The sequence below is a fragment of the Trachypithecus francoisi genome, unplaced genomic scaffold, assembly GCF_009764315.1.
Source record: "Trachypithecus francoisi isolate TF-2019V2 unplaced genomic scaffold, Tfra_2.0 Lachesis_group19, whole genome shotgun sequence".
Lineage (NCBI taxonomy): Eukaryota > Metazoa > Chordata > Mammalia > Primates > Cercopithecidae > Trachypithecus > Trachypithecus francoisi.
The window spans coordinates 21,077,977-21,105,930 of NW_022681464.1; the positions used below are offsets into that span (position 1 = coordinate 21,077,977).

The 27,954-nt window shown below is 40.6% G+C and overlaps 1 protein-coding gene across 24 annotated transcripts in view; it reads right to left on the reverse strand.

Annotated features, from left to right (window-relative positions):
• Nucleotides 1–27,954, reverse strand: part of DTNA (dystrobrevin alpha) — a 401,494-nt gene that overhangs the window by 16,048 nt on the left and 357,492 nt on the right. For 9 of the 24 annotated variants that reach the window (XM_033177998.1, XM_033178002.1, XM_033177996.1 and 6 more), the window contains 6 exons: nucleotides 27,466–27,553; nucleotides 23,644–23,741; nucleotides 17,205–17,318; nucleotides 12,221–12,317; nucleotides 10,157–10,177; nucleotides 900–1,059 (listed from right to left, as the gene is read on the reverse strand). In XM_033177998.1, the coding sequence (XP_033033889.1) occupies nucleotides 900–1,059; nucleotides 10,157–10,177; nucleotides 12,221–12,317; nucleotides 17,205–17,318; nucleotides 23,644–23,741; nucleotides 27,466–27,553 (578 nt within the window). Of the gene's footprint in view, nucleotides 1–899; nucleotides 1,060–7,489; nucleotides 10,178–12,220; nucleotides 12,318–17,204; nucleotides 17,319–23,643; nucleotides 23,742–27,465; nucleotides 27,554–27,954 lie in introns of those variants that run through there. The other 15 variants (XM_033178011.1, XM_033178022.1, XM_033178008.1 and 12 more) reach the window with 5 other exon arrangements.

The following is a 27,954-nucleotide window of genomic DNA, read 5'->3' on the forward strand; positions in this document are numbered from 1 at the left end:
CTCTATGTGAAGACTTTGAAGAATGTTCATGATATATTGCTAATTTAAAGAAAATGCAAATTGCAGACCCCAAAATGCAATGCATGATCCTATTTGTGTGAAAAAAAAACAGTAAAGAGTATGTGCCTATAATCACATCCTTAAACATATCTATTTATACATAAGCAAAACTTTGGGAAGGATCAAACTGTTAGTAGTGGTTACTTCTGTGAATGAAAGTTGCCAGGTGAAGGTCTACAGAATGATTTTTTTTTTCTTATTCTCTATAAATTTAAAAAGTGATAGTAAGAAGAGGTTTTAAAAAGTGTGAAAAATATTTCTAAATTAATAAAGTCACTCTCCCTGTCATGGGAAAGTGCTGGCTGGCATCCCCATCCCTCTTTGTACTCCTCTAACTGCAGAGGCCCAACCCTGTAGCCCTACCTTACAGAGGCAATGGTTCAACTCTTTGGGGAATCTGAACAGGGAATCTGTCAAATGATTAAATGTCCTTCTTGCTTACCTCATTGCTAAAGAGCTGTGATTACTTATCTCAGTCTTGACTTTAATATAAAGAAAAGACAATATGAGATAATATTCTAAGAATTAAAAAAAATGGATTGCATTTATGAAGTTTTCTGGGGGTCCTGGTGAAAAGATTTCCTGTCTTTTGATGAACAAAGACTTACTAAAAAATAAGACAGGATAACAAAAGCCAAAGGAAGGTAAAATGGTGAAGTGAGAACAAATCGGTGTCAGGAGTTCCCAAAATGGCTGGCAGGCCCGGCTCTGACACCAGCCATGAAAGACTCTTCAATATGAAGTCATATGTTGCTCTGACAACTCTTGACCACTCAACAGACCTTGGTGACCTATTTGTCACATAAAAGCAGACCACAACAAAAAATAAAGCCACTTACTTTGTGCAAATGCCTCCTGTACATCTCCCCCTACCCCTGTGAGGGAGTCCTGCGGCGTGTGCGTCGGGGTGGAGCAGGCTGACGCTGACCGGACGGGCATGGGAATTGGCCTGCTGATGGTGTGGCTGGGGGAGGAGCGGGGAGAGCCAGCCCCCTGAGTCTGGAGAGACAATGCGAGTCATTAATTTGCTTTCCCAAGAAAATGTCATATATCATCCCCAATGCCTCAGTTGATGGTTGAAAACAGTGATAATGAAATTTCAAAGCAGGAGAAAATCCTAGGTAATTGAGTTGGTAATCCTAAAGCTAATTTGCAGGTGCAGATAATTTAGGATTTTCTATGTAATCTGAAGTTTGGGTTAAATATTGAAAGCCAAAAATATTTTTTTTTTTTTTTTTTTTTTTTTTGTTGAGACGGAGTCTCGCTCTGTCGCCCAGGCTGGAGTGCAGTGGCCGGATCTCAGCTCACTGCAAGCTCCGCCTCCCGGGTTTACGCCATTCTCTCGCCTCAGCCTCCCGAGTAGCTGGGACTACAGGCGCCCGCCATCTCGCCGGCTAATTTTTTGTATTTTTTTAGTAGAGACGGGGTTTCACCGTGTTAGCCAGGATGGTCTCGATCTCCTGACCTCGTGATCCGCCCGTCTCGGCCTCCCAAAGTGCTGGGATTACAGGCTTGAGCCACCGCGCCCGGCCGAAAGCCAAAAATATTAATACAGCATTGCTCTACAGTATATGAGATGTGTGCCCATAAAATGAAGGTACTGTTAAATGCAGATAATTACAAGGTGTGGATACTTTCTCCTTGAAGGAAGGTCTCCCAGGAATAAGAAGACATTAAGGAGAAAGTTTAAAATACAAACTAGAAGACTATTTGCAATGGATGCTTTCTAAATTTTCAATCTGACTATACTAGCATCATCTTTAGAGGATAAGAGTTTAAATTATGTCATACAATATTGTGCATATTAAGTCTCAAATTAAGAATCAAATGAAGTGTAAATTGTTTTATCTCTATTTTACAGTAAAAGTTGATTTTGTCAAATTAGTGACTCAGGGATTCCAATGGGGAAGAAGAAACCTTGTTTTCTAATTTTTTGGTATTATTTCCTGCAGGAAATGTCCTTCTCTTCTCCTGTGAAAAAGCAGTATTCTATCAGGACAATAAGAATAGTAGGATTTAAAGGCAAGTAAAGAAAAAAGTAGAAAACAACTAAAGGAACTTATCTTTGTACTATAGTTTTTGGCATGAAACTATTCTGAGACTGTCACACCTCGAATCTTAAGGATTTGTCTCTAAATGAGGTGTCTTGTAAATATTCTCCCTGTTTTAATAATTAGTTGACAAAAGAAGTCAATCACATGCATAAGAAAATGCAAAGAGACCCTTGAGTGCATACACAACAGATTAGGTGTTCACATCAATTCCATCCCAGTCTGTTTGCTGTGGTCGCTAGAGTGAGAATTCTTCTCCAGCAAGGCCCAGAGAGTCATCATTAACCCATTCAAACTCCCAGACCAGAGCAATGCTCTGGAATATTCCATTTAGAGATTTGCTTTGGGTTCAGTGGCTTGTGGTTAAAACACACCACATCAATCCTGAAAAAATGCCATGCTGTTAACTCCGGGGCTCAGCATCACACATAATTGTTAAAGCCATAAACTGAGAAAAACCCAGAATTAAAAATGGAGCAAAACAGAACAGAGCACAGAAAATATCTCATGGGGTACCCAGTGGGCTGAGGGTCCCATTCTTTCACTCTTAACAGTACCTTGTAATGGTCTGTCCAGGCCCAAGGAAGAGAACTTTGCCCAGTTGTGATGCTTTTGCAGCCTGCTTCCCTCGGCCTGCTCAAGGAGGGATCTGGTTTTCCCCAGCAAACTCTGGCAGCTCAGCCCCATTACCTTGAAACCTTCTGCTTCTGAGCTACCACTACATCCTTGACCTTCCCATGCCAATAATAAATAATTTCACGTTTGCATTAAGCTTTATGATGTTCAAAGGGTTTTCACATACACTCTCACTGATTTCTCTCCATGCATTCTCACTCTGAATGTGAAGTTGTGGAGCCCAGTACTCAGAGAGGTGAAAATAATTGCTTCATCAGGAGACAGAGCCAGAGCAGCAGGGCTGGGGCTGAGCCCAGGGGCTCTGAGTGCCCTGGGCTGCGCGGGAGCCTTGATGGCCACGGCTGGCAAAAAGTCCCTCAATGGAGACAGATGCTGATGAAGTGCCCTGAGCTCTTCCTACTTTGGCAATTCCTCTTGTACATCCTTTTCGAGGCAGGGCCCTTAGCAGGGCTCCTGAGCCTGTTGTCTCTGTCCTCTTTATCAAGGGACCAATAATCACAGCTGGGAGTGGGGACTAGAGAAGGGAAGTTGGACAGAGTGGTTATTAAGAAGTAGGATTCTCTTGGCTATCAATGTGGGTTACATTCTCATCCCTGGGAACCCAGGTTGTCTTCCATGGTGGGAAGTTCACAATAATAATACAACTCCACTTTTGTAAGTAATTCACAGTGTATTAAGCACTTTTACATACACTGTTTTTTTTCATTTTCCTAGTACAGTGGTGGGAGTGGTACTATTCTATATTTGAATAGCAATTTGCAGTCTGTAAAGCACTTTAGCCCCTCATACTTCATGTAATCCTCTTAACAACCATATGAGGTATTATTATTCCAACTTTATATATTAGCAAACTGAGGCTCAGAGGAGATAACTGGGTTACCCAAGGTTTCTGAGCAAGAGAATGGCAGAGATTATCCCTAGTCTTTAGACTCCAAGCCCAGGCTTTGCCATGCTGATTCTAAGGACTGTGGGCACTGTGGCCAGCCATCATATGCTTCCATCTATGCTTCACTAGTGTAGAAAGGTTCAGCAGCCTGAAGAGGGAACAGGCACAGGGCACAGACCCAGCACGACCACCTTGTGGTGCTGGAGCAGTGTCCTAGGGGTTCCTGCTACTGGGCCAGGCAGTATCTTTTAGTTGCTGGATCACAGAAAAGGTGTGGGGGTGCTCAGGGTGGTGGGAGGGGCTTTGGACTGTTTATCAATTGGTACAGAAGTACAGGCCTACAATCTCTTATTTGCAATTTTGAAAGCCAAAAAAGCTCTGACAAACACTGGTCATTCCATAATGAATTTGGTCTTAATGGATGTGAGGCAACTGATAATGATATCTGCATCATATTGCTTTTCAAAACTAGATACATTTTGAATTCTGGAACATATCTGGATCTAGTGATTTGAGATATGGGGCTAGGGACCTTTTTTCACTACTTTAATGTCTGTTCCGGGGCTGTAGTGCATACCAGCCTTGATTATACCTCTTATACCAGGTTCTCCAGGGAGCTGGGGGCTCCTCCCTCTAGGCAGCGTTTGTAAGTAGACTCATATATCTGGCTCTTCCACCTCCTTTTCTGTGAGCCTCTCCCCATCTCTTAGTGCACTGGGCTCCTCTGCTAATTCCTGTGGGTCTGAGGCATGCCCCACCCTACCTCTCTCTGCTCAGTGCCTGGTCTCAAAGGCAACTTTTGCTACTCCTTTCTGTGGGCATTCTTTTTCAAAATTCCCGTTAGTGGTTCCACATTAAGAAGAAAATAATTGGCTCTCGTTGTGTGTTAAGGGAAAAACAGTTGACTGAATCTAAATTACACCAATGTGTGAATGATGAATAGCCACCATTTCCCAAGGGAATCTCTAATTGGTGCAATTTTGTGCAGTATGATTATGTGAAGAATTTAGGTGGAAGATCCTGTGCTGAAGAGAATAATCAGCTGCATCTTTCCAACAACTGGCAACTCCCATGTCACATCCAGCCTTTACCCAGACTTTTGGGGGTAGGACACTGACACCCTGGGTGATCACGGCTCCATCTCTCCATGTCAGGACACTGTCCAGTTTGATGCATAGCATCTTCCTAGTGCCTACCCACTGTGAGGAAAGCCATCTCTGGCCTTCCTTCCTGTTCTGTTCTTGTAGGAACACTAGGAAGAGGCAGTGGCCTCTTGGCATTGGGGCAGATCAGTGATGATGTCACTGAGTTTCATTTTCACAGGAAGTGGCCTTGGTGGAATGGTGGCTTCCAGCCTGGTCATGAGGCACAGTTGTCTGCTAACAACTGTAGAAGAGTTAGAGTGAATAATCTCTGTGAATATCCCTTCCTGGAAATTACTCAATGATTAATGGAGCAAAGACTTAAGGGACAATGGTCCATGCAGATCAATATATAGATCTAAAATTCCCAAGGAGAGAGTTGATTTATGGAAGAAGGAAAACATATATCACACTTGGCAAATTTAAAATAGCTCACTTCCTGGAGAATAAATGAAAAATTAATTTCTATGCACCATCCTCCAAGTCTACTCAACTTGCTGTTGTATCAATTTTTTAAAAGTCTGACAAGATTCATACATTTTTTGATATTTTCCAGGAAGTGTTTTGGTTTCTATTCACCATCAGAAACGAAGGATGCTTCATGAAAAGGAGCCAATGTCTAATTGTTGAATCAGGACCCCCTGGTGAAAGAGCAGAGAATTATATGTCCCCCTCCCCGCTAGACCTGAAGAGTCTGCCTCTCAGTTTGGCTGAGAGTGCAGTCTGGTCACGCCTGGCTGCACCTAGCATCCTGGGAAGGTGCAGCAAAGCAGTGTTTAGCAGCATTCAACCCTGTTTTCATCCTTATTCTTCCAATATAAATGCACTGACTATCCTCACATTGATGATAATTTTTATAATCAGCCTTTTTAAAGTGGTCATTGTGAATAGAGTGTTGTGGGGGTACACAGGAGGTGATTAATTCTGACTGTTCAGGCAGGAGGCATCATTTGACTTGGGTTTTAACAGTAAAGATTTCCAGGCAGAAATGAGAAAGTGTGGGGAGAAGAAAAGAGCAGAGCAACCTGGGCCTTGGAATAGCAGGAGCAAAGCATGGGAAATCTGAGACGTATTGTGGAGCGGCCAATGGGAAGGCCATTGTGGCTCTGGTGTCAGGCTGGTTGCTGGGTGTAGAGAGAAATGAGGCTAGAAAAGAGAGACGGGCAGGTCTGGGGACATCCAGGGTAGACTTTACTGTGAACCAGAGAGTCATCTTCCAAGGCTTTTAAGCAGAGAAATAATATTTACTTATTTAGAATTAATTATAATAATCAATACTTAATTTTAAAAAGAGTGAGTCTGGGAGGGTATGTTTTTGAACACTAGACGACCATCTTTATATTGCAGTTGATCATTTATGAGGTGAATTATCCCCCTCCCTCGCTTTTGACTGGTTCATGCCTGCATAGAATACCCACCAGAGAGGATGAGCAAGGAAAAGCCAGGAAAGTGAGGCCCAAGCTGGTTATTGCTGGCCTGCTAGTATTCCATAAAGTGTTTGGAAGAAGTAGAAACCTGATGACTACAATTTCCTGACTTAATTGGACCATCCAGTTATAAACAGAGAAGAGAATAAGGGTAGGAGATGGAATTTGGAATGATGCTTGACTTTTTTTCCCCACCAAATTAGAACAATTGTATTACTTAACATAATACCAATGTATAGACATTATCTTCCCAAATAAGAAACAGTTTGATCCCAAAGTTTAAAATGTAGTTTAAAAAAATGAATCCTTATTATAAGTCTGAAAAAAAGTTCTGCAAATTAACATAAACTTAGTTTTATCCTTGACTAAAATGTGCACCCTGTACTAATCACCTCTCTCAAACAAAAATGTTTATTATAGATAAAACTTTCAGAAAAAATATCAGATGTTTCACTGCACTCATATAGAATATCTGTTACTGGCAGCCCTTCACTGTATTAGCTGTTTAATATACCTACTCAAATTTTGGCGAAAGCCACACTCTGTAGATATTAGTATATCTAGGATCATATCTGATGTTACCAGAAATAGGAAATTATAAACTTACTGAACTTGTCTGTCACTATGGCTAACATAAAAATGACTCTTTTTTTTCTACTTTTAAAAGCAATTACATGAGATCTAAACAAATTAAAAGTCATTTTCAAATTTCTTTCCCTGATGGAGACACTGTTAATGAACTGTAAGGAAGAGAAGTGAATGTGTGTGGGTGTGTGTATGTGTATGTGGGTATGTGTAAAATATGGATCAAATTTGAAAAGTTTGTATATACCTGTGCGTATGTATACCTATATACATCCATTCATACTTATAGCTGACATATAAGATTTTACAAAGTGCTTTCACATCCAGTATCTATTAAAATCTATACAATAATCCTATTAGCCATGGATTATCAATAGTTTGAAATTAATGACCATGTAAGTTAAGCTTATAGCTGTGAGCAAAACTCTGGGACCACTGTAATTCAGGTCTAATTCCGGTAACTTTGCTAAGAAAACGAATATTGAGACCTTACTTTGTGGAGTCAAAGTCAGGCTACTCAGTTTTAGACTGGTACATAATATTTGGAACTGGAAGTGTACCAGAAACTCTGGAACATATTGGTACTGCAATTATACCCCAGCTGCTTTCATTATTAAACGTTTTATGAGTGTTCTTTTTATGGTTCCTTCAATAAATCTTAAAGATACACAAAGAAGAAAGAGGGTAGGATAACTTCAATTCAAGTTTTGTAAAAAAAAATTTATTGCTTGTGATATCATAATCATCACATTGTATTACAGGCACTATTTTTTTTTAATTCATGTTCTATCCTCGAGAGGGATAAATTCATGCATTACCTCTATCTAACAAGAAAGAATGAAGTAGAAATTATATATGCCAGTATAATAAAACACTACATTGAACCACACAGACTTATGATAAAGCAAGGAGAGGTTATTAAATCAAGTACAATTTGTTGTGTGGGGTGTTCTAAGTCTGGTTTTACAAAGATAATGTCCCCAAAGGGGAGAAACACTCATAAATAAAAACAGAATTTAGAAGCAGATGCCAGTCTAAAACCTCTAAATTCTCTCCTTAGATCATGTTTTACCATAAGAAGTCTATATTTGGACCGCATTTGTTTATTTCTTTGCAGAACCGCCTCTCTAGGACTGGGATTGATAAGGTTCTGCTTTTAATTTTGACTGAGGTCAGTATAAGAAACAGCCACATGAAATCTATGACTGCTTTCTTTCCTTTTTTATTGTCCAGTACTCCTATAAAGCTCCCAGTGAAGACTTTCATATTTTATGCCAACAGAAATTTTGTTCCCCTGAGAAGTGGTATTTCTGTACCGATAAAACCACCGATATTTTCTTTTGTTTGCGTCATTGCCTGAACGTGCAGAGTAACATCCTTGTCCCTTAAGATTAGCATATTCACATTTTCTTTAGTTTTTGATTTTTCTATTTCAATTTTATGAAGTCACTGTTTATATCTTTTGTTGTAAGCTGCCTCAGGTCCTTTTTGAAAAGAGGTTTGTGTATAAAAGCAAAAAGATAAATGAGTGAAATAGGCAAACGCTGTCACCACCCAGACGATGTATTGCTGACATCTGGGTGATGTGGGCCCTGGTCCTTAGGTACCTACACTGCAGTACCCGCCGTTGGGCCCCTGAGATGCAGAAGCTGCTGAGGGGCTTGGTGGAGAGGAGCTGGAAGGTGAGGGGGCAGTGGTGCCACCTTGGGGGCACTGCCGCAGTTTGGCTCTGTGCATCCGTTTACGAACTTCCTGGTCCACAGGAGCCTTTCAAGATTGTGCTGCCTGGGAAATGGCCGGGAAGGTATCCCCAAGGCAAATGGCTAAAGCAAGGCTGATGACGACACGATGATTGCCCTCTCTCTCTGCTAGGAGGAGGGAGGTTATAATTGAACCTTATTTCCTTTTTCTATGCATGTGCTAAGTAAGAGACAGGAAAGGAAAGAAGCCATTTGCAGAGAAGTATCATGAAGAAGGCATTTTTCTTTACCATGATCTAAGTGTATTGGAAATACAATAGCAATACCCCATGTATACATTCATGGGCAATTATACAGGCTGTAAGTGTTACGTGTCCTTCACCCAGGGGGACTGTCTTCTGTTAAAATTTGACTTTAATTTAGTAAAGTAATTTTTTTCACAAAATACAAAATAATGTAATACATTATCTTTATTGTCTGACATTACAGATTGATTTTACACTTTCCTTTTTTACAGACCATGGGAATGAAGGGTAAAAATGTGTCCAGCATTTTCCAAACATTCTTTGTTACACACAAACACACATAATGAATAATAGAAAAGAGCATACAGAAGAAATAAAAGATATGTTGAAGTTGGACAGGCTGTGGTTCTAATTGATCCATGGAAATAATGTGAAACTTTTAAATAATGCTAGTGAGTGGGATATATTGTCATACACAGCGTAGTACATGCACTTGAAATTAAAGCTGCTTTTAGTTTGCTTTCATTTAATTTGATTTGATTTTTTTTCCCTTGAGTATGCTGCTCCCCCTGCTGGCTCTTGAGCCTGACCACAGGTTCAGACAGCTCCAGTTTAGAAAAACTGGAAATGCGAATGCCCCTATTTCCAGAAAACAAAAACAAAAACAAAAACAAAGTATGTAATGACCCTCTCATCTCCCCGAGCAGAAAGGCTCTTGGTGCTAAGGAAAAAGCTGGGAGTTCCTTTTAAAAAGAGATTATTGTCAACCAACAGTAAGCATTCTGTTTTGGGGAGGAGCCAAAAAGATGGGTAGTGAACAGTCAGTTACGGAGTACAGTCTTTCCCTCACAAGACTGAGCACATTTTGGTGAGCCATGGGGAACAAGGCTCAATAATTGTGTGATGAAAATGGATTTAATTGCCTGATTTTTATAAAAAGAGGTTTCACAGGTTTTTCAGTAAAATGAAACCGAACTGAACACTCACAGCGTGAGGGGGTGTAGAGCTTAGCTTCTGAGTGCTGCAGGTTTTGGGATGACATGAACCTCAGTGTATCTCTAGTGAGTGTGTTGAGTGTCTCTCTATTAAGAGAAGGGTCTGATCAACAATTTGAAAAGCATAAGACTGGTTTGAAACTTATACCTCTGGGGATCTAAAATGTTTCCAATAAATGACGATTCGGTCCCTTTTCTAAAAGATGTCATAGTTCTTCTTTTGATGCTGATAGTAGTGATAGTTATAAAAATGCTAAATTTATATATCTCAATTCAAGCACTACATTGAAAAAGAAGCAAATTAGTATGACTTTTTTCTCTTTCCAAACTGAAGCATGAACATACATTAGAGCAAAAGCAATGAGAAAACCGCAGGTCGGCAGGCCCCTCCACTGTTAGTTAAGACCTGCAGTAGGGGACATAACTTACTCCCTGCTTCAGTTCTTCTTCCTACAGAAAGATTGAATCAATAACAGTTAGATTACCCAGGGTTCCAATAAGAGCATGTATACAGTGTGAAGGAATGCAAGATGAGGAAACATCAACACAGCTTTGATGGCAGGTCCAGGCCTCTGCCACCTCAGTGACTATCACTCCAAGTCTACTTGGTTACTTGAGACTACAGGCCCATCTCTTTTCTCTGCATGTACAACCATTTTTCAACACAATCCATCTCTCTATCCTGATATGTGTACATCCTGATAAAAGGCGGTGCTCTGTTAGGCTAGGTTGATACCAAGATGGCTGGTGGGAAATAGACTTCTAACTCATAGGGAAAGAGTCATAGCTATGGTGACAGAAGCAGGAGGAACATAGGGGGCAGTTTTCAAAGCTTCTTGTCATTCACTGAGGGGAGAGATAGGTTCAGTCCTTTTCATTTGGTATATTTGGAAAGGGATGCAGAGAGAGTTTTTTTGGGGGGTTATCAAATAAGATTAACAGACCAGAAACAGCAGCAGGTTATGAATTATCTAGTCTTGTTTTGCCCAAGATAGATCAACAAAAATTGAATTCTATACTGCACATGTCTAACTTACTGAAAAGTCAGTTTTGTTGAGTAAAGATAAAGTATTCCCAATACCAATTGCTAAAGAGGATACTGATGGAGGGAAAAGTTGACTAAGGAATAAAATAGAGTAAGGAAAACAAAAGAAAGGTTACAAGAACAGTGGCTGGGACAAAGTAGCTTTCAAAAAATATTTGTTAAAAAATAAAAGAAAGAAAGAAAGAGGGAGAAACCAAGAAAGAAATTAAAAAAATGAAGAAAAAGGGGGAAGAAAAGAGAAAGGTAGACAAACAAACAAAAAAAAAAAAGAGAGAGAAAGAAAGGACAGACAAAATAAAAACAACAAATGTTGGTGTGTTGGGGCTGTGGGACATCCATGGACTGAAAGTTGGGAGACCCTGTCTCGCAAATGAGCTGCCCCAGGGTCTTCCCTTCATCATTCTCCTATCAGAAGTTTCATTTCCTGCCTTTGGCATGTCACAGTTCCAATCCATACTGGTTCTTGCTTGTTTATGTCAGGCAGGATGATCACGTGGCACTGATCACATGGGCTGACTATAGACATGTGGCCATAATTTGCCTGCCTTTGACTTGAAATGCAATTTAATGTATACTAAAGAAGGGAATAAGGCTTTACTCAAAGAAGAATGCCACTTCCCAATGTGAAAAATAGATTACAGCACTCTACAGAAGACTTCTGTAAATCATCTTATTTTTTTTTTTTTTTTGAGGCGGAGTCTCGCGGGACTGGAGTGCAGTGGCCGGATCTCAGCTCACTGCAAGCTCCGCCTCCCGGGTTCACACCATTCTCCTGCCTCAGCCTCCCGAGTAGCTGGGACTACAGGCGCCTGCCACCTCGCCCGGCTAGATTTTGTATTTTTAGTAGAGACGGGGTTTCACCGTGTTAGCCAGGATGGTCTCGATCTCCTGACCTCGTGATCCGCCCGTCTCGGCCTCCCAAAGTGCTGGGATTACAGGCTTGAGCCACCGCGCCCGGCATATCATCTTATTAAACACTTTACTTGCAGAAGAGAAAGGAGATATTCTCTCATAGAGTTTGTATTTGAGATCACTAGAAATCATGTGACTTACTGATAAAGCACACTAATGGAATAAAATGTTTTACTGATATTAACAGTCACTCCTCTTAATTTAATCAGAATTGCTGAAAGCTACTAAATATAAAATATTTCTAAATAAATCCAGTTCTATTACTTGCAGACATAAAGAAACTGGAAATAAGCCAAGAAGAAGTTGCCCCATGAAGGCCCTCAGCAGTCTGGTTTCAGGAAATGGATAAGAATGTGTTCTATTACTGACAGCTACTACTACACTGGTCTAAGAAATTGTTTTACATCTGAGTTTGAAACAACATGTTGAGGGAAATCACATACAGCAATTGGAAAAACCATTGCACATTATGTGCAAAAATGTTCACAGATGACACGGAAAATAAGCTTAGGAAAAATTTATTTGGCAGGTCTTACCTTTAGCAGCTTCATGAGACCCTCCAACTGGACCATTAGCTCTCTCCGGCTCTCCTGGAGAGCAGACATTCTCTGTTCCAGCTCATCTTTGCGCTGTCTGAGAAAGAAGCAGCTGACATCAGAAGCGGCATGCAACTCTCTGAGCTAATCACATTCCCATTCTTGAGGGACTTGTGGACTATCAGAGAAAGGGCATCTCTGGGTCTCTGACACAGTTACCAGGCAGGGAACCGTTATCAAATGAATAAACAATTATAGCTGGAGGTGTTTCTTTTATTTGTTAGCAGCCACACTACATCAGAATTAAAGTCCTTTTAGACATTTCGCTTCCTTTAGACCTTTCTACCTTGAATTAATCAACCATTGAATGAAATATTTTCTGAATGCTTACTATGTAGTGGGCCCTGTGATGTGCCATGGGGTCCCTTGAAACAAACAAAAACCAAATTGTCACCGAAAAAGGCAAATCCTCTAGATTATCCAAATCTAAGAACCCTTTTGCAAATTCACAGAAAATACTGATCACCTTAGTATTTGGAAATATGATTTAGAAAAGTACATTTGAAATCTTCAGCACCCATTGAGGTGTCTCTCAGAGGTAAGATATTAATAGCACATAGATACAATCCATTAAAATTTTTGGGTTTGAGTTTGATTTCATAAAGTGAAGTCAAAATAAAGGCATTTCTACATACTTGTTCAGCAAGTGAAGATGATATATAAGGTTCATACTCACTTTTGTTTTGTTTTACAGACCTTTTATTAAACTGTCAGCAAGAATGAAAACAAGTAAGGACAATCTATCCTATCATTTATATTGACACTACGAGGTACCAAAAATATCTTTAAAGGGGGAAAGAAATGAAACAGTATGATGAGGAATGTTAATGGTTCACACTTCTGAAATATATGTATACTTTTCAAATAAATTCCAAATCTATTACTGAATGATTATTACTGAATAAGTAATACATACAATTTTCCCATTGCCCCAAAGATTTCTGAGTTTGAAATATTCATACTTATATACTAAAACTGCACAGAAGCTTTAAACATGTATGTATTAATGTATAAATTGATATGGCTAGTCCCAATGATAGATATCATATTAAATGAAACTGACAAGAACTCTGCAATGAAAAACTGATGATATAAAAATGTCACCGTGAGCTAGGTCAATGACTCATTCAATGGAAAGATATTTTGTGGGAGGACAGGTTAGTGATATAAATGATACTTTTCTATTTTTTTCTATGTTTTTTAAGAGACAAGGTCTCACTCTGTTGCCTACGCTGGAGTGCAGTGGCATAATCATAGCTGATTGTAACCTCAGTCTCCTGGGTTCAAGCAATCTTCTGCCATCGGCCTCATGAGTAGCTGATACTACAGGCGTGTGCTACCAGGCCTGACTAATTTTTTTTTTTTTTTTGGTAGTTTCTCACTATGTTGTCCAGGCTTGTCTTGAACTCCTGGCTTCAAGAGCTCCTCCTGCCTCTGCCTCCCAAAGCAGTGGGGGTCATTTCTAATTTACTTTCTTACAGGCTTCTTCTATAATGAATTATGAATTTAAAAGTTATAAACATTTCTCCATTCTTTTTGAATAAATTGATCTTTTTAACTTTATAATTAAAAAATGTAAATATTTAAATTTATATTTTTAACTATTATTGCCACTTACAAGCAATCCTTACAAGAGTAAGAACTGCTTACTCTTGAAGCAATCCTTCTTTAAATTTCCTTTAAAATTGGTTCTTTTCTGAATCCAGAGTATGAGAAACATTGTAATTTTATATGCTTTAATGGTATCTTATTTTAGTCTTTGTCTTCCTGGGTTGAAGCATTCGAATCTCAAGTCTTGCCCCATTCAAGAATATTCCTCAGTGACAAATCCAGGAGGTGTTCTTTCTCTTTTTTTTTTTTTTTTGACCTTGTTTGTGTATGGTGTTCCAGGTACATCCACAGTAGTCCTTGGCACAAGAGCAGATAATGTTTCTGATTTCTTTTCAGTTCTCTTCTTGATAATGTTCTGTAATTTTGGCCCTTTGGCCACAGAAGCACTTTGGGAAGAGGGTTAAAGCAACCTTCTAAGACTGTAGGTGTGATCCGCCCGCCTCAGCCTCCCGAAGTGCTAGGATTACAGGTGTGAGCCACCGCGCCCAGCCGTTAAAACCTACTTTCTTTTAGAACAGTGTTAGAACAATTGTCAAAATTTATTAAGGGTTTATATTGAATACAATATATCAACATTAACTTTCCTGAATTGAAGATGGTATCATGGTCATACAAGATAATTTTTTTCTTAGAAAATATATACATAAATTACACACAATTATACAAATTTTTTACGAAAAAATTTCTCATGTTATATATCATATATAAATACATAAATATATACAGTAAGTGAAAGGTATGATATCTGCAACTTCTATGTGACTTCTGTGAATCTCAGTTTCCTTATCTATTAAAGGATTAGCATAACAATGCCTATCTCCTAGGTTTGTTATAGCAATTATATGGGACAGTGTATGCAGAGTTAGTATGCAGCAAAGTGTCAGATGAGCGCATAGAAATGCCTGTCATTCCGATTCATTGTCAGTTCTGGCTGTGACTCAGCTTTCAGTTTTCTTGTGGTGAAAGTGAAAAGGGAAAGGGAAACATGATCGTTTAGAAAGTTCGTTGTGGTTTTAAGACAAAAATGAAAGTATGCATTAACGAAAAACAAAGCTCTGCTGTGCTCAGGTGTTACAGAGTCTGAAGAGCAGAGCAAAGATAGAGTCCCCGGAAACATCCATGCAACCAACAGGAACTTGGTAAAATCCATAGTCATAAAGAACCTGCTTCATTTCTTCTTTTTGTATGGCGGAAGAAAACGGGACTAATTCTGACAAGGGTTTCTGCGAAGAGGCATCTGTACTTACTATAAAAAGTGTTACTCAGAGTTATAGATATACCTGGAACATATTTGGCACCCAAACTGAAAGATGAAAAGAATGGGCCGGGCACAGTGGCTCACGCCTGTAATCCCAGCACTTTGGGAGGCCGAGGCAGGTGAATCACGAGGTCAGGAGTTCAAGACCAGCCTGGCCAAGATGGTGAAACCCAGCCTCTACTAAAAAAAAAAAAAAAAAAATTCCAAAAATTAGGCGGGCGTGGTGGCACGCGTCTGTAATCCCAGCTACTCAGCTACTCTGGAGGCTGAGGCAGATAATTGCTTAAACCTGGAGGGGCGGAGGTTGCAGTGAGCCGAGATCACGCCACTGCACTCCAACCTGGGAGACAGAGTGAGACTCCGTCTCAAGAAAAAAAAAAAAAAAAAAAGAATGTAATCAATACTTTCCAACCACAGGTGCCTTGTGAAAGATCAGTATGATACTTACATGAGGGAATGTCTTTGAATTTAGTATCGTGTTGTTTGCCACATAAATACACTGGAATACCAGCCTTATTCAAGGCATGGTATGAAGCTAGTCTGAAATGGAGCCCACAGCAAGACTTTCATTTTGCAGCGTGGGAGTAGCAGGAGAAACCACATTTCTTTTCCAAGGCCTGCTACTCCCTAGCTTCTGACTCTGAGAAGTGCACTGAAATGCAGCGGCAGAATCTGATTGAGGCAGAAGAATAGGGTCTGGAGGCAGCGAAACTAAGGCCGATTTGTACCGACTTCCTAGAACTGAATGAAAAGGAAAACCTCACCTTTCCCACCCAAGTAACAAAAGGATCAGAGGCTACTCCCTTTGTACGGCGAGGCAGAAGAATAATAGAAAATGCCTCTGATTGGTCCCCTCCTGCAACCAATCAAATGTTTGCATTGGATGTAACTTTGCAACTTCACTTCAGCCTCTGATTGGTCGCCTCCTGCAAGCAATCAGAGTGGTCCTGGGCCAAGTCCTCATTTACACAAGGTGTACCCAAGTAACTAATGGGAAACCTCTCGAGGGTATTTAAACCCCAGAAAACTCTGTAACCAGGGCTCTTGAACCGCTTACAGGAGCTGGCTCCTACTCTGTGGAGTGTACTTTTGTTTCAATATATCTGTGCTTTCGTTGCTTCATTCTTTTTTTGCTTCGTTTGTGCGTTCTGTCCAGTTCTTTATTCAAAATGCCAAGACCCTGGACAACTTCGTAGTCAAGACCCTTCACAGGTAATAAGATGACTTCTACAGTCCCTTCTAACTCAAGTATTTTATGATGACAGGCTAAACAAGACTAGGCTTTTACATTCACTTACAGTACAAGAAGGTGTGATGCCTAACACTAAAGATCTGAATATAAAGATATTGGAGACCAAGACTGAGAAAAAATCAGACTCCTTTTAGAGTTGGAGTAAATGTTTACATTTAAAAACCTGTGATGTTTATTTAACTGGTTATTTCTAAAAAGTGCTGAGTTCAAATTGTTCCTAGTGAGACATGTTGTTTTTGATCTAAAGAACACTGCTGGCCGGGTGTGGTGGCACATGCCTTTAATCTTAGCACTTGGGGAGGCTGAGGCGGGTGGATCACCTGAGGTCAGGAGTTCGAGACCAGCCTGACTAATATGGTGAAACCCCGCCTCTACTAAATACAAAAAAATTAGCTGGGTGTGGTGGCGCATGCCTGTAATCCTAGCTACTTGGGAGGCTGAGACAGGAGAATTGCTTGTACCTGGAAGGCAGAGGTTGCAGTGAGCTGAGATTGCGCCATTGCACTCCAGCCTGGGCAACAACAGCAAAACTCCGTCTCAAAAAAACAAAAACAAAACAAACAAACACTGCTTTTCCCTGTACCAAATGAAAGAACAAAATATAAGCAGCTTCCCTCTAAATCCCCCAGATATCAGCAATTAGGTGTGTGCTATGAAAAAAAAACAAAAACAAAAACAAAAACAAAAATAAAAAACGTCAGCAGCTAAGGTAGCTGAGGACTGTTTTCTGGCTAGACACTGCTAGACTTTCTCAAAGATCTCACGCATATCTATTCCCTGAGATGATGTGGGTGCTCTCTTACCTGAGGAGCCGGAGTTCTGCCAGCAGGGTGGGGTTTTGCTGTGCCTTCTCTGGCGTGGGCTGAGAAGCTTGTTCATGCTCTAGCCGAAGTCTCTGGATCTCCTGTAAGATTTCTCTTGGGAGAGAGGAGGAAGGTGAGAAACCAAGGTTAGTTAGCTTTCAGGACACTAACGTCGGAGCAGATCAAGGCCAGCAGAACAAAGGGAGAAAGGATCATCCTATGTTTAGGAGCAGAACCGACCTTCCCTAACCAACAGATTCCAGTGTATTTAAGAGACTTTGACTACAGCTAGGTGCTGTGGGTGCTGTGGGTGAGGGAAGATTGACTTCGTTTCCAGTACATCCAAACCTTGAAGCTTCTGCAGCATGTCGTTGAGTTAAATCACCAGGACCCAGTCATCTCTCTAGCAAGTAATGTAATGCAGTGGTAATGTGTCCGACTTTGGAGTGTGCTGCTTAAGAGACAAAAGTGCATCTTCCTGTTATTTATGATCACACTCTGCCACCATGAAGTACCTGCAGCTACGAAGTAAGAGGAGCCTGAAGGGAAAATAAGGATAAATGGGGCTCATTTCACAAAACTAAGTAACCTCATTCTCTCACCAAGAAGGGACTTCTCATACTGAATTTATCTGAGAAGACCTGAGTTAGACAAAATTCTTTCTCTTTTTTTTTTTTTCTTAAATCTCTCAGCCTTAACAATGGATCTCAGGGAAGTCCACCTTAGAAGGAAAGTGCTTTTAAAAAGATTCACTGTAATTGAGTCTGTGACATAGAGTCCTATTAGTGTGACCTCTGTCGGAGGTGAGATGTGTCAGTCAACTATTGATGTCAGAGCCTGGGCTTCCCTGCATTTGGGTGAGCATTAGGCTAGCCATAAAGGATATGTGACTGGCAAGGCAAATTATCCCTGAGAGAGTCAGAAGCCATTAAGCAGTGTTCTAAGTCATGTATTCTTGGGAGCTGGGGGTGTCAGTTTCCTACTCAACAAAAGGCATAGGAGCCAGTAAGATAGAGCAAAGTACTGCGAATGGAAGGTGAATTTGGTGGACAAGGAAGTAAGTGGCTTTCCATTTTGGAAGGCTGATTTAAAACTGCTTGCTTCACAAAACCCCCAGAATCAGGAGGCTAATGACTAGTGAGTCATTATACCTTTCGTGGGTGTGGTGAGAAGATGGAATTGTAATTCAGTGGTTTTCAATCTTTTTTTTTTTTTTTCTCCTCTTTGGGATTCCATGGAGGAATCCTTTCTTTAAAAGAAATATGCCATGGATACCCAATAGGTCAGACAGTTTAAGGGGAAGGGTGCTGCTGGGGTTAAAGAAATGATGACAAGTCCCTGTGTTGCTGGGACCTGCTGTGCCCTCCCAGGTGCCCCTGCAGAGCCCTCAGGATACCATAGAGCTCAGCCTGAAAATCAGTGCAGTGGGATTTCCAAGATTTCCTCCAGGGCTAACACCCTGATATTCTATGACTCCTGCTATTCTCTTTGTTGATTCTAAAGACAGAAACATGACAGAGCCATTTAGTCCAAGAAAGGAAAAGAGAGCAGCAGCTCTGGTAAGAAAAAATAAGAAGAGCTATATAACATGCATCAAGTAGTTAGTCTGTACCTGGGAACTCTGCTGTCTGCTTTAATATTATTTTATTTCATTCTATAACAGTTCTATTATATATAGGTACCATTATTATCTCTGTTTAATGAATGAGAGAATCCAGGCACAGACCAGTTAAAAGATTTCCCCAAGTTCAATAACAAGTAGACGGCAGAGGTGATGTGAATCCAGGCTGGCTAGCCCGAAAGCCCACATATATCAGCCTGCCTCAGTCTTCTGGTACATGCTTTGCCAGGTCTAGCCAACACAGGCTGTGACTTATACAATATAATTTGAAGATTCCTGATACTCCTAATACTAAATGATTGACTCCACCAAAGGTGCTATAAGGGACCATTATCTTCTAAAGATCATTGCTGAAATGTCCGTGATTACCTGGGGTAGACAGAGTCATTAAATGAAGTGAGGAACTCCATCCTCCCCTTAAACTCACAGACCTGATTACTGGGTTGTCACCTTAGAGACATGGGTTCTCTGGGTGGGTTTTCATGGTGCAGTAGTATTACCTGAAGGAGCTTTTGGCTCTGGGATGTCTAGAGCGCACCAGGCTGCTGACTCAGAAAGATGAGCTCAGGATGCACTTGCTGCTCATCAGAGATGGGTTGGGGGAGCTCTGGAACCCACAAAAGAACTCAGGGACAGAACGTATCTCTCTTTCTGCTTCTCACTCCTGTTTCTTTTCTCTCTCTCTAGTTCTTAAAGACATGGATTTAGAGAGTATGATCCAAAAGTGTTCAGGAAACAAGCAACAAGAGTGATATTAAGGCATGACCAGGGTTATTGGGGCCTTCATGGTGCTTCCTGCTGATTCTGGTGTCAGAAATAGACCCATATGGAGGCAGATATCCCTGGGTATTTCCTCAGAAGAAGTCCTGCTTTCCCCTCAAGTGTGTTATCCCCATGCCTGAGTGGAAGCAGAGTATTGGAAGGGAAAACAAAGTGCTCTGTAGGTTAATTAACACCGCAACCGAGATAAGATATTCGTGAGCTTGTGGATTTCTGTTAGTCTTTTCTTTCTAAGAAGGGATGTAGGCCTGATGCTGCAGCTTGTGAAAACTCTGGTCAGGGTTAACCTCCTTTTGATATTCCACAACACCCCTTTTGACCTTGACGTTTTATCCCTTCTCTTTGTATTGGGACAGATGAATAGGAGGAAGGAAACAACAAGAGAGTGAAAGAAAAGAGGATTGCTAGTAAAATCGGAGTTGTGTGAAGGTTGTCGTTGGAAAATCTGGAATCCCTAATGGGAAGTTTAGAAATGAGTAACAGAATCTTGTAAATTAACATTTCAGCACTATTTTGCCTTTTGTCTAATCATCTCCTTTTTGGGTTCCTTTATTTTTATTTCTGGAACCATCTATCTAACATAGTTCCTCATCACTTCCCACCAGCTTCTGGTCAACCCCTTGTAAATGCAACCTGCATATTTAGTGAGCTGATTACTTTGCCATAAACATGCGGACATTCTGTCACTTGCCTGACCACTGCTGTCCATCATGACAGGATAGAATTAAAATCCTTTGGTCTGGTATACAAGCTTCATATACTGATGTTTTCATTTTATTCTTTATTCGATTCGTCAGTGCTAGCCTGGCAAGTGTCTTGTTGCTTTTCTCAAAGTCTGTGTGTATTTTTACCTGGAATTCTATCTCCGAACTTTCACTGCAAAATTTCACTATCCTGAAATGTCCTAAAAACTCACCTTCCCCATGAAGTTTGCCCTACATAACCTAGACCACAATGATGGTGAAGTGGGTCATGTTGGGGAAAAAGAGTAGAAATAACACCTCACATTTAAATTTTTATCTGTAGAATGGGGATGATAATAGTCAATCTGCCTACATTAAGTAGTTGTTCTGAGGACGAAACGAAGCTATATTTGTACACATGTACTTTAAATGTATTTTAAAGTTGTCCTTATTCTCGCTTCAACTCCCCAAAACAAAGACCCAGGTTTCTTACTGCTGCCACCTGGAAGCTGTGAGCATATGTTATTAATACCAGCTGTGGTCCCTTCCCCATTGGATGGCTCCATGCTCGTTAGCAATCATAATATGTCTTAGAGAAAAGGGACTAAGGGATGGAGAAGGGATTATGGAATGATGTCTGGTAGAAACTCCAAATGAACAGACTACAGGAAAAGTTAGGTCCTTCTTCAGAAAATGGCCTCAGTTCTGGTGTTCATTCAGGCCTCAAGCTGGCATAGCCTTCCAATAGCAGATACAATGGTTGTTTTTATCACTTCTTTCCTCCTCTCTTCTTTAGCTCTTTCTGTTGCCTTATTATGGGACACTGACTGGCTTACTGACATCTGTTAATTCTGAGTATTTTAAATAAACCTCTCCCACCATATATTATTGGTTTACTTTGTGGACTGAAAAAAAAAAAACCCCAAAATAAAACAAAACTGTTTTACATTCCAATTCTAACATTTGCTGAGGTTATCAACCATAATATTTTGTTCCAAAAAAGCCGAAACTTTGGATTAACTCTAATTGTCAATAATTTAAAACCGGTTTATTTTGCTTCTTTTTCTTGCCATATTTCCAGTGCCCGAATTGATGTAAAGTATCAGTACATTTGAGGACGGCCCCTCCATTCTCCTACTCCCCATTGCCATCAATGTCATCAATACTCACACAAGCTTTCCATGAACCACAAAGTCCAATGGTTCTTTTACACTGTTTGCCTTGAGCCCTCTGCCTGCCAGCTCAGCTCATACACTTTCTCCAATGCCTGCCTGTCCCCACTTTTACTTGCATCCCCCAACTGCCCTTTTCCTTTCTGTGGGTTCTTTCTCCTACCTTATTTTAAGTGCCTTTGCTCATTTGAAGCCTTGGCTCCCACTCTCAATGCTTGTTTCTGACTTGGCACAATTGCTTGCACATAGTAGATATAATAAATGTTATATAAAATACAATAGGTAATTTTACAGACTTGTGACTATCCTGAACAACTTCCAATTTGTATGGCTATTTTTTTCTAATTCTTCATTATGCGTCTACTCTTTCCCTTCTTAATTCTTTCCTCCTATTATTTGCTACATTGAGAGGGATCACGTGACACACTTTTTTTTTAATTTAATTTTTTAATTTTTTTATTCCAGCTCTGATGTGAGCACATCTCCCCGGGGCTCAGAGTAGAGCAGTAGTTTCAAAGGTGATGGAGTCACGGTGTCACATTTATGAAGCTATTTCTATCCTAATTTGCGGTTTCCTAATGATGACAACCAGGTCTCAAGACAACTAAGCCAAAAGCTTTCCTTACTAGAAAAAAATATGAAAATGTGCCAACCAGAGTTTGCACCTTCCTTTTTATTCTTTCTTGAGAACTTTAAAGGATACTTTGATCATTTATCCCCAAATTCTCAGGTTAAACTTTACAGGCGTGAAATAATTATCACAACCTCCTCCTTTACTCCACCAGTTCGACCTCAAATGTCACATCAGCGTTTAAGAATGGGATTAAGCGTGGAAATGTTTTAGTGCTGTTTCAAGAAACATGTTACTAGAATGTGTTAGGTTGGTGCAAACATAATTGCGCTTTTTGCCATTAAAAGTAATTAAACATAATGGCAAAAACCACAATTACGTTTGCACCAACCTAGTACAAATTGTTCCATGTTGGGTTTCCTCAGCACCAAGTTTGAGACTTAACTCAGCTATTCATCATTTTCTCACTCAATGTATGCCTACTGAGCTTCTACAATTGCCAGGCCTGGTTCTGGGCTCCAGGGACCATTTAGCCACGGACTCTGTTCTCAAAGAACTTCTGTTTCAGTCAGGGAAGACAGACAATCAACAAAGAAACACACACGGTTATTTCAGACGGTGATAAGTGACACCCCCCCGCCGCCCTCCCCCCACACACAGGGGGATGTAATTGAGACTAGTTTCTGGGCTGGGGCGAGTAGGCAGGATGAGACAGGTGGTCTTTTAGGAGGTGATATATGAGCTGAGACCTCAGTAATGAGAAGGAGCCAGCCACACAGAGACCCGGAGGAAGAGCTTTCTAGGCTGAGGGAATGACAAGTTCAAAGGCTGTAAGACAGGAGGAAGACACGGGAGGCGGGAGTGTGCTGGGCAAGGTGAGCTGAGGCTAGAATGGCAGGAGGGAATCAGGTCAGGTAGGACCTTGCAGGTCACGGTAAGAGGAGTGGGATTTAACTGAAGTGTGATGGGAACACATTAGAGGGTTTAAACCTGGAATAACATAAGATTGATGTTTTTGAAAAGGACAGGCTGAACTGGGTGGTGGTGGAGATGAGCTGGACAATTTTTGGGGTGTATGCCGTGGAGGCAGACTGTGAGTCAATCTGTGTTGAATAGAGGAAGAACCTGCTGATGGGCTGCAGGTGGAGATCTCTGCATGTTTGGATAGAGTAACTGGGTGATGGTGGTGTCTCTCCAGATGCCTCTTTAGCGCAGGGTCCCTCCAGGGGTTCTCTCCAGCGAGCCTCCTACCTGTTTCTGGGTGGTAGAGACACCTTCTACCAAGTACCCAGGAGGCTCCTCCTGCACTAGAAGCTCTTGAACAAAATTAAGTACGTCAGCAAAAGGGAAGTGAGACCGTCTAGAGGGGCAACATTAATTGCATTGACATCTCAGAACTATACACACACACGCACACGCAGTTTTCTCATGAAGCTTCTGAAGTTCTAAAGATCTAAAGACCAGCTTTTCGGAAATGAGCATCACTGACTGTAGATGTCTTCCCTTGAGTATGCACACAGGGTGTAAAGCCCTGAAACTTTAAAGCACGACCATAGGTTACTAATGAATGCGCACGTTGATCAAACAAGCCAGCACGTCTACAAAGCCTCACCTGTTCTTGTTTTCTAGCTCAGCAATCAGCTGCCTTTGCTGCTTATTCGCATCGATGGTGAAAGAGATGTCAGGAGCACTTCTCTGCTGAGTTGGCTGCTGTAAAATAAGTAGTTTGCAAGATTTCATATTGAGAATGTGAACCTATGTATTTGGGAAGGCACGAGTCATGAGATATGCAGACAAGGAGGAGGGAACTATTTCTATCAAAACAAAGAAAGCAAATACATAAAATTCAATTGCCATTCTTCTCCTATGGACCAACTTTTCTGTGGATCCGGAGCACATCTGTCAAGTGGAAGACAGAACAGAATTCTCTGGCAGGCAAACACACAAAAGGTAGGAAAAATGATTTTTCAGTTTTCTGACTGAAAATTTTTGGGAAGTGATTTTATTTTTGCCACATTATCCTCATTGTACCTATTCTTTCATTATAGGTGGCTTTAAAAGATGTTGCACTGTTGAGAGGGTGCTTTCTCTAGAGTTACTGTTCAATTACTGTAATATACAATTAAAAATATAGTTTTAGGCCAGGCATGGTGGCTCACGCCTGTAATACCAGCAATTTGGGAGGCTGAGGCGGGCGGATAACTTGTGGTCAGGAGTTCGAGACCAGTCTGGCCAACATGGGGAAACCCCATCTCTACTGAAAATTCAAAAATTTGTTGGGCCTGATGGCACACACCTGTAATCCTAGCTACTCGAGGGGCTGAGGCAGGAGAATCGCTTGAGCCTGAGGTGGAGGTTGCAGTGAGCTGAGGTCATGCCACTGCATTCCAGCCCGGGTGACAGAGCGAGATTCCATCTCACAAAAATAAATAAATAAAAATATAGTTTTAAAGTCATCGTTAGTAAGACTTACTTTTCTGATTCTTCTAATCAGCAAACTTTTATGTATTTCTTTATTCACACATGTAATTTTAGATTGATGAATTCACATATTCATGTATATTCTTTGATTTGCTTCTTCTACCTTCACACCACTCCAGCCCATCATTTTCAGTAATGCAATCAGCTTTAACAACTGGTATACATGCAGTCATAGCTTTCTCCATTCTCAGATAAATATAGATATCATTAATCATATCATACCATATATATATATATCTGTGTGTGTTTATGTATATTTAGTCAAGGATTTATTTGGTGTTGTTTTACAAAAATGGGGTCAGATTATGTATCTTGCTTTCTTTGCCTTACAGTACATTTTAGAAATTCCTCCAGACCAATTTTTTTTTTTTTTTTGAGGTGGAGTCTCACTCTGTTGCCCAGGCTGGAGTGCAGTGGTGCAAGCTCAGCTCACTGCAAGCTTCGCCTCCTGGGTTCACGCCATTCTCCTGCCTCAGCCTCCCAAGTAGCTGGGACTACAGGCGCCCACCACCACACCCAGCTAATTTTTTGTATTTTTAGTACAGACGGGGTTTCACCGTGTTAGCCAGGATGGTCTCAATCTCCTGACCTCGTGATCCGCCCACCTTGGCCTCCCAAAGTGCTGGGATTACAGTCATGAGCCACCACACCCGGCCCTCCACACCAATTTTTATTGTTTTAAAAACAAATTTTTAAAAATCACAACTAATCTTTCTACTGAAGAATGCAAAGCTTTTAAAAATGGCAACTGTTGCCTAAGCCAGATGCAGAGAATCTTGTCCTGCTTTTTAAACCTAATTGTAGGAAAGATGAACTTTTGTAAAGGTTTTGCTTTTATAAAGCTGTCTATGCATTTTAATTCACACCTCTTTTCAGCAAAGAATGACTTGTGTAGCTAACAAGAAATTTTGAGGTCCTACATTTTAGATTCTAAATTACTTTCGATAGCTAATTCTGGCACATGGCAGCACTGACTTGTGGTTCAAGATTTTCTTCTGATTTCATTACATAAGACTTCCTTTTCTGGCATATACTTTATGTATTGATAAATGGTAGAAACTTATCTGAGCCAGTTGTGAATTTCAGTTATTGCTTTGCTATGTATATTAATTGATCAGGAATTATACAGAAAAACATTGACCCAAGTAAATGACCTTTCCATCTCATTTCTGTCATTTTACTAATCATGATTTATTCAGCTAATCATACTATTCTTAATATGTGGTTATGAAGAGATTTACAAAGGAACTAGAATTAATGTGTGGACGGTATCTTTCCTATGATGGATCCACAAAGGTTATATATAGTGCATGTAGGCAAGGAACACGAGTTACTAATGTTCTCTAGAAAGAAATGGAACAAGACTGGAGAAGTTAGTGCATATATAAATAATAACATGTGCATGGAGATTGAGCAGTCTGCCAGGGATCACTAACTCAAATGCTGAAAGGGGCAGGGAAGTAACCCAAGGGAGGGAGAGGGAGGTGGGCCAGGGTAAGGGTTGTGGCAAAGTGCCACATGCTTGCCCTGTCCGAATCAGCAGAGGAATGCCTCCACTCCAGCTGCCTGCTGTCAGAAGGAATATGCATTTGATCTGGTCAGTCTTTTAAGATAAGATGAAAATCCAGACTTTCAAGGAAAGCCATCTGATTTGTAAGTCCTGACATCTAATAAAGAATTGAAAACACTGTAGGGCTCAACAAAACATTTCTGGGGGACAAATTTGGTCTGCAGGCTGCCATTTTGCAATTGCTGGTTTATGCAGTACTTTCATACATTTTACTGTCTCAGTGGATGCTAATAACAGGCAGCACTGACATATATAATGAGCATATTTACACCCATGTACAGACAAGGAGACTGAACTCAAACAAGCAGTGCTTTGCATGAGGTCATGGAGAGCTGGGACACACATTGCTAATCCCATATTTTGGTATACCATAGCCTCTGTTTATAGAGGTATATGCATGGATAAAGGCAAGAAAACTTGGAAAAGAGGTTTTTCTGGAAACTTTGTTTTGCTTTTACTTTCAAGTGACTCCTGGAGGCATTGCTTGTCCTAAAATCTAGTTCTCCCATATTCTCAGCTGATTTTATATTTCGATTTTCTTTAACACGTTTGTTTCTTACTTATGTCCCTTAAAATTTCATATACTCCAATTACATCTTTGTTTCACCACATCTGATTTTGGGGGCACATAGCACACTTTTAGCCTGCCCTGGATCCCTTCCATCTTGCTCATGGTAGTTTCTAACAGTGTTACAGTTGTGGATGTCACAGAGAGCACGTGCCAGGGCTAATGCAATGGGTCATTATGCAGCTCCCATCTGGGATCATTAGGTTAAATGCTCAGCATGAAGGGCTCTGATAACTGCAACATCTGATGTGAGAGGTGCAGGCAACGGCTTCCTCACTTGCTCCCCACCACTCTTTGTCCTTTTGACGCACTAATTGCAACTCACCCTCAGTCAGCACAGATGAATTCCGAATCAATGTGTCGAGCTGACAGTTGCTTTTGTCTCAGAGACAGACACAAATGGAGAAAGCTTTATTATTTCTACTGGTATATTTTAAGCGTCACTTGCAACTACTCTACCTTAAATTTAGTGCTTTCACTAACCACACCTGCTTTAAATACATTAAAGGAGTCACAACCAGTCCTTGCCCCCTTCCTCGGCCCTTCATATGGAGTTGACACTGAGTGAAGGGGCATGTGAGGATTCCAGTTTGACTCCAGGGTCACACTACTGTGGATGGTTTTGTTTCTCAAGTCTTCCATTTTTAAACTGTAAATTCACCACCAAGACACCACAAACATAGCAACAAACACATGTGCAATAAATTAGCACAAATTGTCCTGGTAATCAGCACCAGCTATAACAATAAACATGACATATAAAATTCAAGGACCCCAGATGCCAACAGATGACTCCTTTTACTCCAGCTACTTACAGATGAAGAGGACTCTGCTGCCAGCCTTGCCGCATACCTGGCGATTAGCCTGTGTTCTTCATCAAGCCGGTTTGAACTCTCAAGCATGCTATTAAGAACAGAGCAAGAAGGAGACTGTTAGGAAACTGAGAAACACTGCCGCAGTCATATTACCACCAGGAGTTTTTACTATTTCAATGTTTCAGTGCAAAAATTTTGCAAGTGACACAAAACCCTGTTAGATTAACAATCTCGACTTGAATTTGTAACATGATCTAGTATGTAGTCAGGAAAGTCATTAATAAATCCTGTCTTCAGTCAATTCAATTGTCTTACTAAGAAAGCCTCATAGAGAGGTGACTATTCTGATCAACACATCTGATGTAAGAAGAATTTCTCCTTTTATTGCCTTTAATGTTTTTTCTTTCCTTATTACACAAGTAACACATGTCCAAAATTAACATGTTAGAAAATATGAAAGCAAGAAGAAAGAAAAAAAATCATTGTGGT